The sequence below is a fragment of the Hyaloscypha bicolor genome (genome assembly GCF_002865645.1).
Source record: "Hyaloscypha bicolor E unplaced genomic scaffold K444scaffold_183, whole genome shotgun sequence".
NCBI classification, from domain to species: Eukaryota; Fungi; Ascomycota; class Leotiomycetes; order Helotiales; family Hyaloscyphaceae; genus Hyaloscypha; species Hyaloscypha bicolor.
Genome location: NW_020194685.1, coordinates 2,771,727 through 2,785,834, shown reverse-complemented (window position 1 = coordinate 2,785,834; position 14,108 = coordinate 2,771,727). Strand labels below are relative to the sequence as shown.

Genomic DNA, 14,108 nt, shown 5'->3' with positions numbered 1-14,108 from the left:
GAGAAGGCATCTACATCCATCTTTCTCCATCGACATTTTCGCCGAAAAGCGCACACTCCACTGTTGAGAAACACAGGATATCTGATAACGCATCAAGAAGAAAAAGATTTCTTTAGGGATAAAGAGCATTTGTTAATGTGAAGTTCTGTTCTGTGCAGATTTTGACTTCTGACTTGACTTGGTAGGAGAATAGCTTTTGAGAAGGGCATAACGGGGAGTGTCGGCCAGATAAAGTTTAGGGTTCGTGGCCGAAGACAATAATGGCCTGCCTGGTGAAATCCTTGATTTGGCGTATTTAACTAATAGCTTTTTGCTTTGCATTCCGACCCCCCCGGCACTTGTCTTCAGTGCAGTTTAGAACTTTGTTCTTGAGGTACCAGCAGAGATAGGACTTAGATTGGAGTTGAGAGCATGCGGATCGAGCACAAGCATCATACTCAGGTTCATATCAAATGCGTCTCCATTGTTTGCATGCTTGTATTTAAAAGTGCGTCAAAGCAATACGTACTCATACACTGCCAAATACCCAGCCACCCCACGCAAGACCGTCAGCCTTAACCAGAAAACCTAGCGATAGCTTCGGACCCGAGTCAACTCACGCCGGCTCCAGCTCCAAGCTACCGGCAGATCTTGCGCAACCATATCAATACTGCCTTCTCATGACGTGATGAAGGAAGCCAAAAAGAAATGCCCCATCACCCATGAATGATTGAGAAAACCCAGAATAGCAAAGCATGCACCCCGCGCGAATTCGTTTATCCATCCTCCGGCCAAAAAATCAATGTGCCCCCTTAATCACTATCATCAAAGTCATCCTCGCTGGCCTCGTCGACCAGGGCAGATTCGTCATTGTCATCAATGTCCATCTCATCATCATCCGAGTCGATATAGATGGGCTTCTTCGGCTTGGAGACTGCCGCAGCACGTGGAGGGCGGCCTCGGGCCTTTACGGCTGGCTTGGGAGCCGGGGAGTCAGCTTCCTCCATACCGACGTCTTCATCTTCGTCGTCACTAATGACATTTCTCTTGGCGGGGAGCTTCATCTTATTTTGCTTGGCAGCATACGCCTTGGCTGCAGGAGAAAGGGTGGCCGGCTTGGTTTGGGCAGCTTCGACAGCCTTCGGAGCGGGTGCCTTCTTCGGTCGTCCTGGTTTTGATTTTGCGACGGGCGCAGCAGCCTTCACAGGGACTTTCTTGGTAACTGGCACCACCGCCAAGTCATCGCTGTCGGAGAGGTAGCTGTCAAGGGTATTCTTGGCGGCAGCTGTCTTGTTGGGAGAGGACTTGGCAAGCATTTCGTAGTTTGTCTCATCAGCGGCATCATCGTCGTCACTCAAGTTGAAGAAATTTTTGCTGGGCTTCGACTTCAGCTTTGGCAAGGCCTCGCTGGTTGCACGACCATGGCTGCTACCTGGCCGCGACATGGCAAAGAGGGAGAGACGTCCGTTTTGGCCGTTGGTGTCCACGAGGTCTGCTCCACCGATACCCTTGACCATATCGCCGACGTCAAATTCTCCACCGCCCTCACTCTCGGACTCATCATCTTCGATGATCCACTTCTTGGGAGCCGCAGCAGCAGCACGCTTGACACGGCCATTCGCAGGTTGCTCGCTGGGTGCTCTGGAGCCTTCCTTGATTTCAGCGGCAGGTTTACCTTTGTCGGCTCTGAGCATGTCGAAATCGCCATCAGACATTCCCGAGACTTCATCATCTTCAGCACCATCGGATCCCATAGGGCTTGCCTTTGGTTTAGGCTTCGGCTTGTTCTCAAACATGCTGAGGAATCGTTGATGTGGCTTCTGCTCGACCTTGACAACCTTGGACGGACCCGACTTGGCAGGTTTGGGATTGTACTCCTCATCTTGCTTCGGACGACCTCGGCCAGTAACGTTCTTTCCTGCTCCAATCTTGCGAGATGCCCGACGATTCGTGTTGCGGATTGACTTTTGGTAGTCTGCCTCCTCCTTCAGTTGCAATTCCCATTCTGCAACGAAGGCATCGAGATCTTGGCACCACAGATCCTTCTCACTGAGCTTCTCCAAAGCATCATACTCCTCCTTCTTGCTAACCATTTGATTCTTTAGCTTGTCAACACGCTCTTGAGTGAGAGACCAGATTGGTAACTGTAGGGAGTTAGCAATGGTGTCAGACCTGATTGTAGAATGTCACTCACTCCGAGAAGATAATCAAAATCTCTAGCACCTGAATCCTCGTCGGCAGCCACCTCCTCTTCGTTCTCGACGACATCATCAGTCTCGCCAGCCTTTTGGGCTCCAGTGACCTTCGGGAAGGCTTCATAGTCACGCTTTCGCAACTCAGCAACAAGAACGGGCTTCTTCTTCTTCGAAACGACAAGCTTGTTTTCGATGATTTCCATGACGAAACGAGCTTGATTCTTGAGTTTGCGATATTCGGTATTGATCTTGGCCAACCAATATGCCTATCAGAGGTCAGTGATTGTTGCTTCCAAGTGTAAACTTGACATACCTTGCGCTTCGTGTACATGGCCATGCGGTAAACGTAGTACTCCTCCAAGATATCTTCGACCTTCTCATACTTCCGAATTTGGCCTCTAGTGTCAAACGCAACCAAGTTAGAAGTTGCAACGGTCTTGTTGAGCTTAAATCTCTCAGAAAGACCATCAGTAAGTGCAGCCTTCATATGCTTCTCATCCATCTGGATCACAAAATGGACACTCTTGTGGTCGTTGTATTCTTTGTAGTCCTTGATGAATGAAGGGACCTTCTCCCCCTTGATGATGTCCTCCAATTTGGCTTTGAAATCATCAGTCCACATGCGGATTGGCAATTCAGTGATTTCGACTTCGTTGTTTCCGACTTCCTTGATGACACCATTGAAGGAGTATCGATTAGGTCCGGCTTCTTCGGGAGTTCCCTTCCAGCCTCGGAACCAAGGAATCATAGTCGTGAATGGCTTCTCTTCCGAATCGCCATCCAATCGGCCCATGCGACGCTTTAGATTGTTGACGATATCAACAGGGTGGTAGTTTGGAATGGTAGTACTCCAGCCAGTGCCGATACCATCGGCCCCATTGACGAGAACCATGGGAATGACCGGACAGTACATTGTTGGTTCGATGAGTCGGCCATCATCAACATTGTGTTCATAGATGGGCTCATCGTGGGAGGAGAACACCCGGCGAGCAAATGGGGACAATCGAGTGAAGATGTAACGAGGCGATGCAGCATCGGTTCCTCCAGCAAGTCTAGAACCGAAAGATCCACTAGGTTCAAGACAATTGACGTTATTCGAGCCCACAAAGTTTTGTGCGAGGCCAATAATAGTCATATGCATGGATGCTTCACCGTGGTGATATGCTGTATTTTCGGAGACATAACCAGCCAATTCGACGACCTTCATATCGCGGGTGAGATTGCGCTTGAAACAAGCATACATAACCTTCCGCTGTCCAGGCTTGAACCCATCAATGACTGACGGGATAGAACGGAGATTGTCGGCCATACTAAAGAGGATCAATTCCTTGTTGACGAAGTCGTTATAGGTGAGAGTCTTGGTGGAATGGTCGAGATAGGTTCCGGGAAGGAAGTTTCCAAGCCATTGCTTGCGTGCATCGGCCTTCTTCTTCGAGAAAGCCAGATCGATCATTTCCTCTTCTTCCGGCTTCATGGTCTCGAACTCACGAAGATGGTCATCCAAATTGCTAAAATAGATCTGAGCATCTTCAGGCAAACTGGTACCCAAACCCTTGAAGTACTTGTGTTTCCAGCCTTTGTCATTGGTGTGTCGCTCCTTCCACTCCTCGTACTGGGGCAGAGTAAAGAAGGATTTTGGGCTAATAGGCTTCTTCGGATTTGGTCCCTTCCAGACTTTGACAATGGGAGTAATAAACTCTCGGAAGAAGTCTGGAAGCTTGAGCAAGCTAGGGAATTGAACTTGGAGGAAGTTAATCAGAAGACCCTTGATATGAGAGCCATCGTGATCCTGATCAGCCATGATCATGAGATGTCCATATCGAAGTCCAGTCGTATCCTTATAGACTTGCTTGTGCTTCAGACCCAGAAATTGCTTGATATTCTGAATTTCGGCATTCTTTGAGATCTGGTCGACACTGGCATCTCGAACATTGAGTAATTTACCTCGAAGAGGGAAAACACCGATGCGATCAGGATCCAAGATTGCTCGGCCTGCAACAGCGAGACCCTTGGCAGAATCACCCTCAGTCAGAATCAAGGTACATTCGTGGCCACGCTTAGTACCAGCAAGATTTGCATCGACGAGCTTGGGGTTGTTCATTCGCGATCGCTTGTTACCGTCACTCTTCGCCAGCTGCTGGTCAGCCTTGGCTTGCTGGAAATTCAAGATGTTTTGGACCGCGTCGGTCTGGCCAATCTTCTTCAAGAAAGCTTCTGTCAGAACACATTTGCTGCCAAACGCCTTTGGCTTGGTGGTCAGCTGCTCCTTGGTCTGGGAAGTGAAGGCCGGATTGATGATCAAGCAGTTGACGAAGAGGAAGATGTGGTTCTTAATTTGGCTGGTTTTCAAGGCAGCACCTTTGCTGTTCTTCTTCTTCACAACTTCCAAGAGCTTTTCGCAAATCTGGTCTGCAATGTAGTTGACGTGTGTCCCGCCAGAAGTTGTGGCAATGGAGTTGACGAAGGACACTTGCTGGAAAGATCCATCAGAGACTGCAAAACCAATCTCCCACTTCATATCGTGTGCCTTTGAATCCTCAATAATAACTGAGTTGACAGCTGCTTCTCCACCTTCCTCGACGCCGCGTTCCTTGCCGATGGCCTTGGCGTACATTTCGATGTACTTCTTGAAGTCCAACTTGATCGGAACGCCATTGAGGAACACCTTGACGCCCTTGACAGTTCCTGCCATGTCGTAGACTCGGCGCTTAACCAGGGCTTCGAAGTCGTCGTCGATACCATCCATCTTGAATCGCGCATAGTCAGGAGTAAAGGTTACTCGGGTGAAATCAGATGATTTGCTGGATGTGATCTTGGCCTTTCCCATCTTGCTCATGTTTTCGGTCCACGTTTGCTTGTATCTCTTGCCAGAGTTGGAGTCCTGTGTCTCTAGTGTGAATTCGGTACTGAAGACGTTGCAAAGCTTGGCACCATAACCATTTCGACCACCGGTAGTCTTTTCCTCATCATCATCGTAGTTGGATCCAGTCAAGAGGTGGCCAAAGATCATCTCGGGGATGTATATCTTTTCTTTCTGTGGAGTACTTTAGCAAAGCTTTCCTTTGATGACGATGGACAAATCTACCTTGTGGATTTCAATGGGGATACCAGCTCCGTCGTTTTCGACACTAATTTGTCCATTTTGACGGTCTACAGTAACCTTGATGACTTTCATACTCGAATCGCGCTGCTTATTATCGGCAGCATTGACAAGGATTTCATCAAAAATCTTATAGAGACCAGGAACGAAGGACACCTTTCGAAGTTCCATCTGCGATGTCTCTGTGTTGAAGACCCACATTATCTCTGTTGCACGCTCGACTGAACCAATGTATGTGTCGGGACGTTTTATGATGTGCTCAAGCTGGGTGAGTTTCTGATACTGGTCTGTGGCATCCTTCTTTTTCATGGGCTTTATGTCTGCCCCACCATCCATATTCATGCTCTCGTTGGCAATATCCTGCAAGGGCTTTCCACCGCTCTTCTTCACAGGACCCTTCTTTTGCTTCTTGGAACTCGGTGGAGTATTCGAAAGGAGGGATGCATCTTGCATGGAGTCCATGTCAATGTCGGAGGGTTCATCTTCATCGCTGTCCGGCTTGGGACGCTTCTTCGTGGCGGGCTTGGTGGTCTTCAATGTAGTCTGTACCAGCTTCTTCGAAGTGGCCTTTGGGGCTTTCGGTGCGGTAGCCTTCTTTGGTCCTGGCTTTGCTTTGGCCTTCTATGGCAGAGCTGTCAGTCTCAATGCAATTTGAGGCAACAATTGAGTAAAGAAGCCTTTAGATGAATCGCATAGAAACAGAAAGACTCACGATCGGCACAGGCTCAAAATTGTCAGAGTCATCAAACTCGTCGAAGACTGAGGCATCATCCATCGAGAGATCCATGGTGTTGGCTCGCGACTGACGCGTTCTTGGGTGAGGGGAAGGAGAAGTGAAACGCGACCAGGCGGTGTTACCAGCAGTAATGCTCAATCGCACATGAATGAACGGCAATGGTAGGAAGTAACAGTAGGATTGTTGTCGATCGTAGAGGTTTGTTGTGGTGGGTTAAGGACTGTGCGACCCTAAAGTCCTCGAGAGGAGCCAGGAGGTTGTTTGTTTACCAGGGTCGTTTTGCAGTCGCGTTGCAACGCCCGCTAGCGAAAGCTCAAACATGATTGGCCTGACTTATGAGTAAGCAACAAGGCACAGCCTTGAACTCTTCAGAAGCACAACACCATGGCTTCTACACCACATATGCATCCCCAACCTCATCCGAAAGCCGAGGACTGAGGCCAAAGTGCCTCCCTCGTTACATCCCGGCGGAATCTATTCTCGTGGAACACCTGCAGCACGAAGAGAGGAGAGAGGAGGAGAAGAATGGCCATACACCAGCCTTCCGATGTGCTGCACTGATCCGCACCCGCACTTCCCGAACCTTCAGACAGCGCCGGAATCTGGAGACAGATCCCAAAATAATCTTTGTATTCCACGCGTTCAAGAGATCTGAAACCTCAACGGCTGTCAGAGGGACATCGGGATTTTAAACAACCTCTTGGGTCTGTCACACGGTATTGCTACTTTCAGAAAGACCTGCAGATCGAGCACTCTTTCGCAAGAGTAACCCTCCTCGGCCCACCCTATCGAATCCAATCACTTTTCTCCTTTGTACCGGAGTCCCTACTATACCCCAGGTCGGCGACCAAAGTTGGAATTGTCGCACACAAGAATGCCGAATTTGCTCACGATAATTCAAGATGAGCGTATTGCACCCCTACCTCCTGCGTGAGCTTGCAATCGAGTCTTCTGAGGAGGCTTTCATCCTTTATTTGGCCCATGCGCTGTGTTTCCGGAATTTACCTTCCAATCACCCTACTGATCTGCTCTTTCACCTGGATTCGTTTGTTGACTTGCATAGACGACAGCGTGGTTGGCCTAAAAAGCATGAATTCGCTGCATGGAGCATCCGGGCGGCTGCAGGTTAGGCTGAATTACGGTGTACGCACTGACTCTTCTTCAGACTACGACTCGAGGGGAAGTACCAAATCCCATGCACTGTAATGAGCATACTTGCTGAAGCACATTTGACGAGAACTATCTCAATATCTTTGTGTTTCTGATCTTCCTATTTGCTCAGTTCTCTGATTTCTTCTTGCCGTGCGACCTTTTCATCTGTTCTCGACACAAGGTCAGACAATGCCAGGACCAGCCCGGAGTCGATGTCTCTGCACTGCCTATTTGAAAACGTCCTACATACTGAGATTGGAGGCATCAACCAAATATCCCGGCATGTGCCTATATGCATAAGTCCCGTGGATTTACCATGATTCTCAAGTGACAGCTGCATCCCCGCGTTAGTTACGAGCAGGGAACTTTCCCACACATTTCTCGAAGGGACATAGAAGTCCTTTGAGGAGCAGGAGGAGCAATATGTGATCAGCCGGCTAGGGGCATGGAGCTTAATCCGGTATCTTCATATCGTTGAGCCGCTGCAAGATTTCCTTGAGACAGTGTCTGTGTGTGGAAGACAGTGTTTGCAATTTTGACCTTGGGAAACTGGATTTTGCTGAAGTCCTCTGACCTGCTGGATTGCTATCCACGTGCATCGAGTCAAGCAAGCTGTCTTTGATCTCTGGCGCTAATCGTCCTGATTTCTTTGTCTGTTTACAAAAAGTGGCTGTCCATCATGGTCTGCCACCCGCGACTACTGCAGCCTTCCGTCCCAAAACTCCTGGCCAGCATGTGTGCCCAGCAAATCACATCCCCACTCTTCAAACAAGCTCTGGTCCCGATCGAGCAATGGCGCAGAATCTGTTGGTGTCAAACTGCCATTCTCAGCATGGCGAGACACACTTTTGCTGTCATGTTCCGGTTGCTGTCTCTTTTCATTTGGCAATTCCGCTACCTTGGGGGCCTAGTGAAACACGCTTCCCTCGATCGTTGCTCTGGAAGGTGTGTGCATATTGCTCGGAAGCCCTGCTGGCCCCATGGGACGGACGGGAGTGGAGAATCTTCACAGAAGCCTTCTATAACTCGTTTGAATCAAGACTTCGTCATCTCGGGACTTGTCCTTTCAAAGCATCAACGCCGGTGCAAAGGGGATTCATAAGGAGAAATCGCCTCTCCAAGGTTGCCCAAAGATCCAAGGGCTCAGAATACGTTTTCCCCAGGTGCTGAAACTGCGGTGTGTGCTCTCGCCCTCGACTTCACGGATGGGTGGTTGAGACGTGCAAACGGACGCTCCTCCTACCCAGGTCGGTTCCTAGACATTGCCAACAAAGAGGACTTCCACACCGAACTTGCTGAGAGCGCTTGGAGACACCACTGGGCGGCCTTGGACTGCAGGAAGCTGCACCGCTAGTTGGTATCGAAGGAGCACCGATTCTCAAGCTCGCTATCTGCCATTCTCCCATAAAGACCCACGAACCGACTATTTCTCAAGCTCTGTTTGCACGCACCAAAACAGTGGTCCTCTGAGCTGCTGTACCAGTGCATTTGCCGCCCGGGCTGCTTCCTTGACGAAGATTCTGTTCGTCATCGAAGATCTAAACTCTAACACCTTGCAGCATTCGAGCCGGACCACTCAACTCTCACCGCCATGTTGTCCGTGGCATCTCTCCTCAACCCTGTCAGCCCAGTCAAGCCAGAACCCCGGGGTACACGACTTCCATCAAGTCCCTCGTCGTCGCTGTGTACCTCGTCTTCAACTTTTGGTAGTCCTCAGTTATCAACTCAATCTGTGATCAAGAAGCAGAAGATGACTAAGGACGGCGCTGTTTTTGTCAAGGGTAAGATCAAGGGAGAGGTCAATTTCCCGCCATTTGAGCGTTTGGATGAGGAGACCATACGCGAGGTCGAAAAATTCCAGGTTCATCCCCTTGGCAAGATCCAGGAATACTCCCGCCATATTCCTTATAACAGCGAGAAGAAAAGCTTCCTGGAGAAGACAGGTCGAGAGAGTTTCGAAGGTAAGAAATCTGACTCGTCACGTTCATTAATCCATGCTGATCCGTCGATTGCAGTCTTCCAGTACACTTTTAAAGTTCCTGGAGACGAGAAGGATTACATCGTGATGTGGGATTATAATATCGGCCTCGTTCGCATCACCCCATTCTTCAAATGCTGCAAATACTCCAAGGTCCGTGATTGCTTTTCTTTTTCTTTTCTAGAAATTCGACTGACATTTGGCAGACAACCCCAGCAAAAATGCTCAACCTGAATCCTGGCCTTAAGGAGATCACCCACAGCATCACAGGAGGTGCACTCGCAGCGCAAGGTAAGAATCGCCAGCTTTCAATTTTTCAAACGGCATTCTAACTTAATGGCAGGCTACTGGATGCCCTACTCCTGCGCCCTCGCAGTATGTACAACCTTCTGCGCCCACATCGCACCAGCCTTGATTCCCATCTTCGGCCCAACTTTCCCCTCGCAATGCGTGTCCCCCGAAGCCCCCGAACACGGTCGCATGATCATCGACCCCCAGCTCGTAAACGATGCCACCGCAGAAGCCGAAAACTACCGCCTGCAATACAGCACATTCTCCCCAAAACCTTCCTCCGCTCGCGAGTCCTACTCTCCATCACGCTCCATCCGCTCAGACCGCATACCCGAGCCGCTCTCCATGCGCAGCACACCTCCTCACCTAGGCCGGCGCCTCCGCCTCAAGCGCGCCTTCGGTGACAGCGCCAGCCCCTACACACTCACAGAAACAGACATGGACACCAACGGCAGCGAGACCTCCAGCGGCGATGGCGGTGGTTACTTCCACAGCCCCGTTACGCCCGGCAGCACAAACAGTGCTGGCCAAGTCCCAAGCTGGCAAACGCACAACATGCTCTCGCACTCCGCCGACTCCTCCATCAACACCTCTCCGGCTTTCAAATGCGGAAGTGGAGGTGCGGGACCGAATCCTATCCTCAGCGCGATCCCGAGGTCGAGTGGGCTGGTTGATATGCCGATTGCGAGCTGGCGGGGTAAGCGACGCGTTGAGGAGGTCGATGCCGATGATGAGTATGATGGCGAAGAGTCTGCAAGTGTTACGGATGAGAAGGGGAGCTTGGATGAGAAAGTCGGCGGCAGTGATAAAGAGATGGAGGATGTTTCTGCGGGTAGGGTTGGTGCGGGCGGTGGTGCGGCGGAGAAGAAGGCGGCGTGGCTGTTGATGAGGCTTAGTGTTAAGGATGGCGAGACGGCGTGTGGTGCTGAGATGCAGGAGAAGGAGGGTGACGGACCGCGGATCAAGAGGAGGAGGGCGACGAGTATGTGAATACTTCCAAGTATTCATGTGAGTACGCATTGATGGCGTTTCGGGACATGGATTGGGCAAGGAGGGCGTGAGATGGATGTTCAGATTGTTCTGTCATGATTCGTTTTGCATTGGAGGTGTTTTGGTTTCACGTGGATCACATTTCGGATGAAAGAAAGTCGGATGCAAGTCCATATCACTGGCACAATTGCATTGTAATCTAGTCGTAATCTATCTCGTTGATTTCTCATAGCTCTCCCTCTTCCCCCTTTACCTCTCTCTTCCCCACCACCACTCCTCTTGCACATGCCCATCTGGCCTTCAGGAGCTTCGATTAAGGTTGGTGGAGGGAGGTAGACTGAAGTCCCCACGTAACACCACATTCGTGACACTGACGCGCATCTCAGCCGTTGAAAGTAGCACAAAGTCGGCGATCAGCCTCTACTGGTTACGCAACCTTAATACCAACTCGTGGTGATCGTGGTGGGATGGTAGCGCGATCGAACGCCGTGCATGGCGGCGGGAGGCAGAATAAGTTCCCGATGCAAATGTGTCCCTTTTCGTACGAATGTCTCGTTAGTTGGCCAAGAAATCTCCAATTTTTCCTTCCTCGCACAGAACAATATTTCCTATTTCGTCGGCGAGGTGGCTCATTGCTTGTCCCATCAGAAAAAGAAAAGATGAGGCAAAACAAGTCCTACCATGCATCTCTCACTTTTCACATTCTTCCATCTCAAATTATTCAAGGTCCTCCTTCCAAAGCGGCGTCCTCTCAGATTCCGGGTCTTCATCCGTGCGGGATCCTCTCACGCAACCTTCTCAGCCGCCTTCTTCCTCTTGAACTCCTGTACCCACCCTTCCGCCTTACTTTTCGGCAACACAAAGATTCGGGCAACCCCATCTACAACCTCGACATTCGCGGTCGTCAGAATCTTCAAAAGCGTAACATTCCTTCCAACCTTGACCAATCCTCCCGTGATCGTCTCCATGTAACACTCCACGCGCTTCGGCGTATACAGCACTTTATCCCAGGGAACAGGAAGAATGTAGTCTAAATGATGCCCCAGGGTCTCCGTCTCGTTGAACTCTTTGATGAAATCTGATTCCAGTGCCAACGGGTATAATAGCACCGTCGGAAATGCGAGTGTGGACGTTGGATCCGCATGGTCAGGTACAAGTTGGATGCGCGCGTCTTCCATTTCTGGCGGTTGTGCCGTCTGCCGTGTCTTGATACCACGCGCCTTCAACGCAGCCTTCAACGTGACCTCCTCAACCCTTCTCTTCTGCTCCCTTTCCAGTTCCGCCTTCTTCTTCGCAGCCACTTGTGCGTTCCTTTTTATTATATCTTGCGCCACAGCCCTTAACGACTTATTCTCCGGGTCCAGTGCCAAACCACGCGCACAAGCGTCATCCGCTTCGGGTATGCGATCCAAGGAGAGTAAAGCTCTCGAACTCCGGTAGAATGCCTTCACATTCCCCGGGTTAATCCTCAACGCACTCCCACAATCAAGCGTACAACTCCTATAATTCTTCAGTTCCAGATGGCACGCCGCCCTATTAACCAAACACGCCTCCAAGACTGCAATCTCCCTCTTAACCTCCTCTTCACCACCCTCCTCCTCCGTCTTCTTCTCTCCTTTCTGCCGCTTCCGAACTTCCAAGAGCAGGACGTTTATGGCTTTGGTGTAGAATTCTTTTGCGTCTTTGAAGCCACGCTCTTTGAATGATTCGTTGCCACGCTCTTTGAAGCCGGTGGAGACTTCGAGCGGAGTGCCTTCGTAGGCTAGCGCTTTGAGGGCTTCGAGGTCGTCGTTCTCTTCCAGCGAGGTCATGAAGAGGGGCGTTTTGTTGAGGTCGGAGAGGATCTCATCTGCTGACTTGTTCCGTAGCGCGGCCATTGCCGGGGGCAAGGAGGGCGTTGTGCCATCTTGTGCTGTGGAGTCCGAGGGGAGGGAGAATGAATTGATGGCCTGGGTGAGAAGGTCTGGTCCTGGGATTTCTTCGGAAGGTGCTGCCATGTTTGCCGAAGCTTGAGAGATTGCAAGGGAGGGTTTAGTTCTTGCTTTCGTAGCAGTGGGGCACGAAGATGATTATTTTGTTCGAGGCGGTGTCAAAGAAAAACAATATACTGGCGGAGCGGGATCCCGCCCGATGACGATAATGATCCGCTCGGACGATAAGATAAGGGGCTTAGAAATCAAAGGAGGGGCACACATCCTCATCCCAGCCAGGAATCGCGTCATTTCAGCAGGCGGGTTACGCTAACGGGGTTACGGTGCTACTCCCGGCGTTCGGTTCGTCATTGCTTGAAGTTATAAATCCCTTCCGTTCCCCGGAGTATAATGTCTCCTTCTCCAACCCACTCCCGTTTCTATATCCTCACGTGACCATCTTCACTGACATCTTCACCTTGACACACATTCTCTCCACTTGCATCTTTAAAGCAGGCCATCAATCTATATATAACCACCAATATGGGTTCCGTCGAAACTCCCGAGATCCTTCTGTATACAAACCACAGCTGTCCGTGGGCACATCGCGCACACATCGCCCTCGCCGAACTCAATCTCCCCTTCAAAGAAGAAATCATCGACCTCTCCGTGCCTCGCACTACCGAATACCTAGGTTAGCCTATTTCCATACCAATGTTTTCTATTTTCTTGCTTGAGAGGGAGCCGACATGTGTCTTAAGAGATTCGCCCCTAAGAAGTCAAGAATTTGACATGCTAATTCGCTGCGTTACCTAGCCGTCAACCCTCGAGGCCTGGTTCCCAGTATCTCCTACAACGGAACCATCATCACTGAATCTGCCATTGTCGCGCAATTCCTCAGCGACGCACACCCTTCCCACTTACAGAAGACGTCGTCCGAGGAAGGCGGCGCACTTCAGCGAGCCAAAATCAATTTTTTCGTCGATGCATTTATCAGCAAGGTGAACAGCCAGACTTACGGCATTTTGAGGGCGAGTGAGGAGGAGAAGGGACCGTTGGCTGAGAAGCTGGTGGATGCTGTTGTTAAGGAAGTCGAGCCGTTGCTCCAGGATGCTAAGCCGTTTTTCGGGGGGAGCGAGAGGTTGACTTTAGCTGAGGTGAGTGCCACTTTCCCCTATTCCGATCTAAACATTACCTTTTGGATGATTGAATGGAAATTGGAGTTGGGCATGCTGATTGATATTACAATACTAGGTCCAAACAGGATCTTTCATCCTTCGGCTTCTGGCTTATCCGAAAGGTGGACTGGCTCCGAAGAGTCTTTTGACGAATCTTGAGACGAAGGCCCCGGCTTTTTGGAAGTGGGCGAATGCAGTTGTTAAAGAGAAGAGTGTTAATTATATTTGGGATGAGCAGAGGATTGTTGAGAAGACCAAGTTTAGGTTGGCGAACACTGCAGCAGCGAAGTGATTCTTTACATCGCTTATGTGGGATAATTTTCGGCTGTATGGTAGGATATGATTTATAAGCAAAGCTCTTTGATATCATAATAACGAGGAGATATCCACAGTTTGTTGGCATTTTATGGTCATTCAAGGCCAGGTACTGCCGTTGGCGTGGTCAGGCTCAGCAGCCGACCGTTCAATATCCGGCCGGAACAGGCATATTTTTGTATATTTTGCCCACTTGCTTTCCTGAATTCGAGCTCCATATCCTACCATTTCGAGCGCTCGATTTTGGAGAGTGTCAGGGCTTAGAAATTATAACGTGGGCTTTG

The 14,108-nt window shown here is 50.2% G+C and overlaps 5 protein-coding genes across 5 annotated transcripts; 3 read left to right on the top strand and 2 right to left on the bottom strand.

The window, feature by feature from the left end:
- Positions 1-791: 791 nt before the first annotated feature.
- On the bottom strand, positions 792-5,616 carry K444DRAFT_648510 (putative DNA topoisomerase 2; the record flags this gene model as incomplete). Its single annotated transcript, XM_024885471.1, has 4 exons — positions 792-2,123; positions 2,174-2,440; positions 2,488-5,208; positions 5,260-5,616. 4 exons carry the CDS (start codon positions 5,614-5,616, stop codon positions 792-794), a joined length of 4,677 nt encoding a protein of 1,558 aa, XP_024727618.1.
- A 2,352-nt stretch (positions 5,617-7,968) lies between these two features.
- On the top strand, positions 7,969-8,578 carry K444DRAFT_622078 (uncharacterized protein). The gene has a single exon (XM_024882024.1). It carries the CDS (start codon positions 7,995-7,997, stop codon positions 8,262-8,264), a length of 270 nt encoding a protein of 89 aa, XP_024727617.1. The 5' UTR covers positions 7,969-7,994; the 3' UTR covers positions 8,265-8,578.
- A 334-nt stretch (positions 8,579-8,912) lies between these two features.
- Positions 8,913-10,421, top strand: K444DRAFT_546737 (uncharacterized protein; the record flags this gene model as incomplete). Its single annotated transcript, XM_024876251.1, has 4 exons — positions 8,913-9,123; positions 9,178-9,293; positions 9,347-9,431; positions 9,484-10,421. The coding sequence occupies 4 exons, from the start codon at positions 8,913-8,915 to the stop codon at positions 10,419-10,421; spliced, it is 1,350 nt and encodes a 449-aa protein (XP_024727616.1).
- Positions 10,422-11,206: 785 nt separating this feature from the next.
- Positions 11,207-12,418, bottom strand: K444DRAFT_648508 (TPR-like protein; the record flags this gene model as incomplete). Its single annotated transcript, XM_024885470.1, has 1 exon — positions 11,207-12,418. One exon carries the CDS (start codon positions 12,416-12,418, stop codon positions 11,207-11,209), a length of 1,212 nt encoding a protein of 403 aa, XP_024727615.1.
- A 456-nt stretch (positions 12,419-12,874) lies between these two features.
- On the top strand, positions 12,875-13,801 carry K444DRAFT_547175 (glutathione S-transferase domain-containing protein; the record flags this gene model as incomplete). Its single annotated transcript, XM_024876287.1, has 3 exons — positions 12,875-13,025; positions 13,148-13,488; positions 13,586-13,801. The coding sequence occupies 3 exons, from the start codon at positions 12,875-12,877 to the stop codon at positions 13,799-13,801; spliced, it is 708 nt and encodes a 235-aa protein (XP_024727614.1).
- Positions 13,802-14,108: the final 307 nt, after the last annotated feature.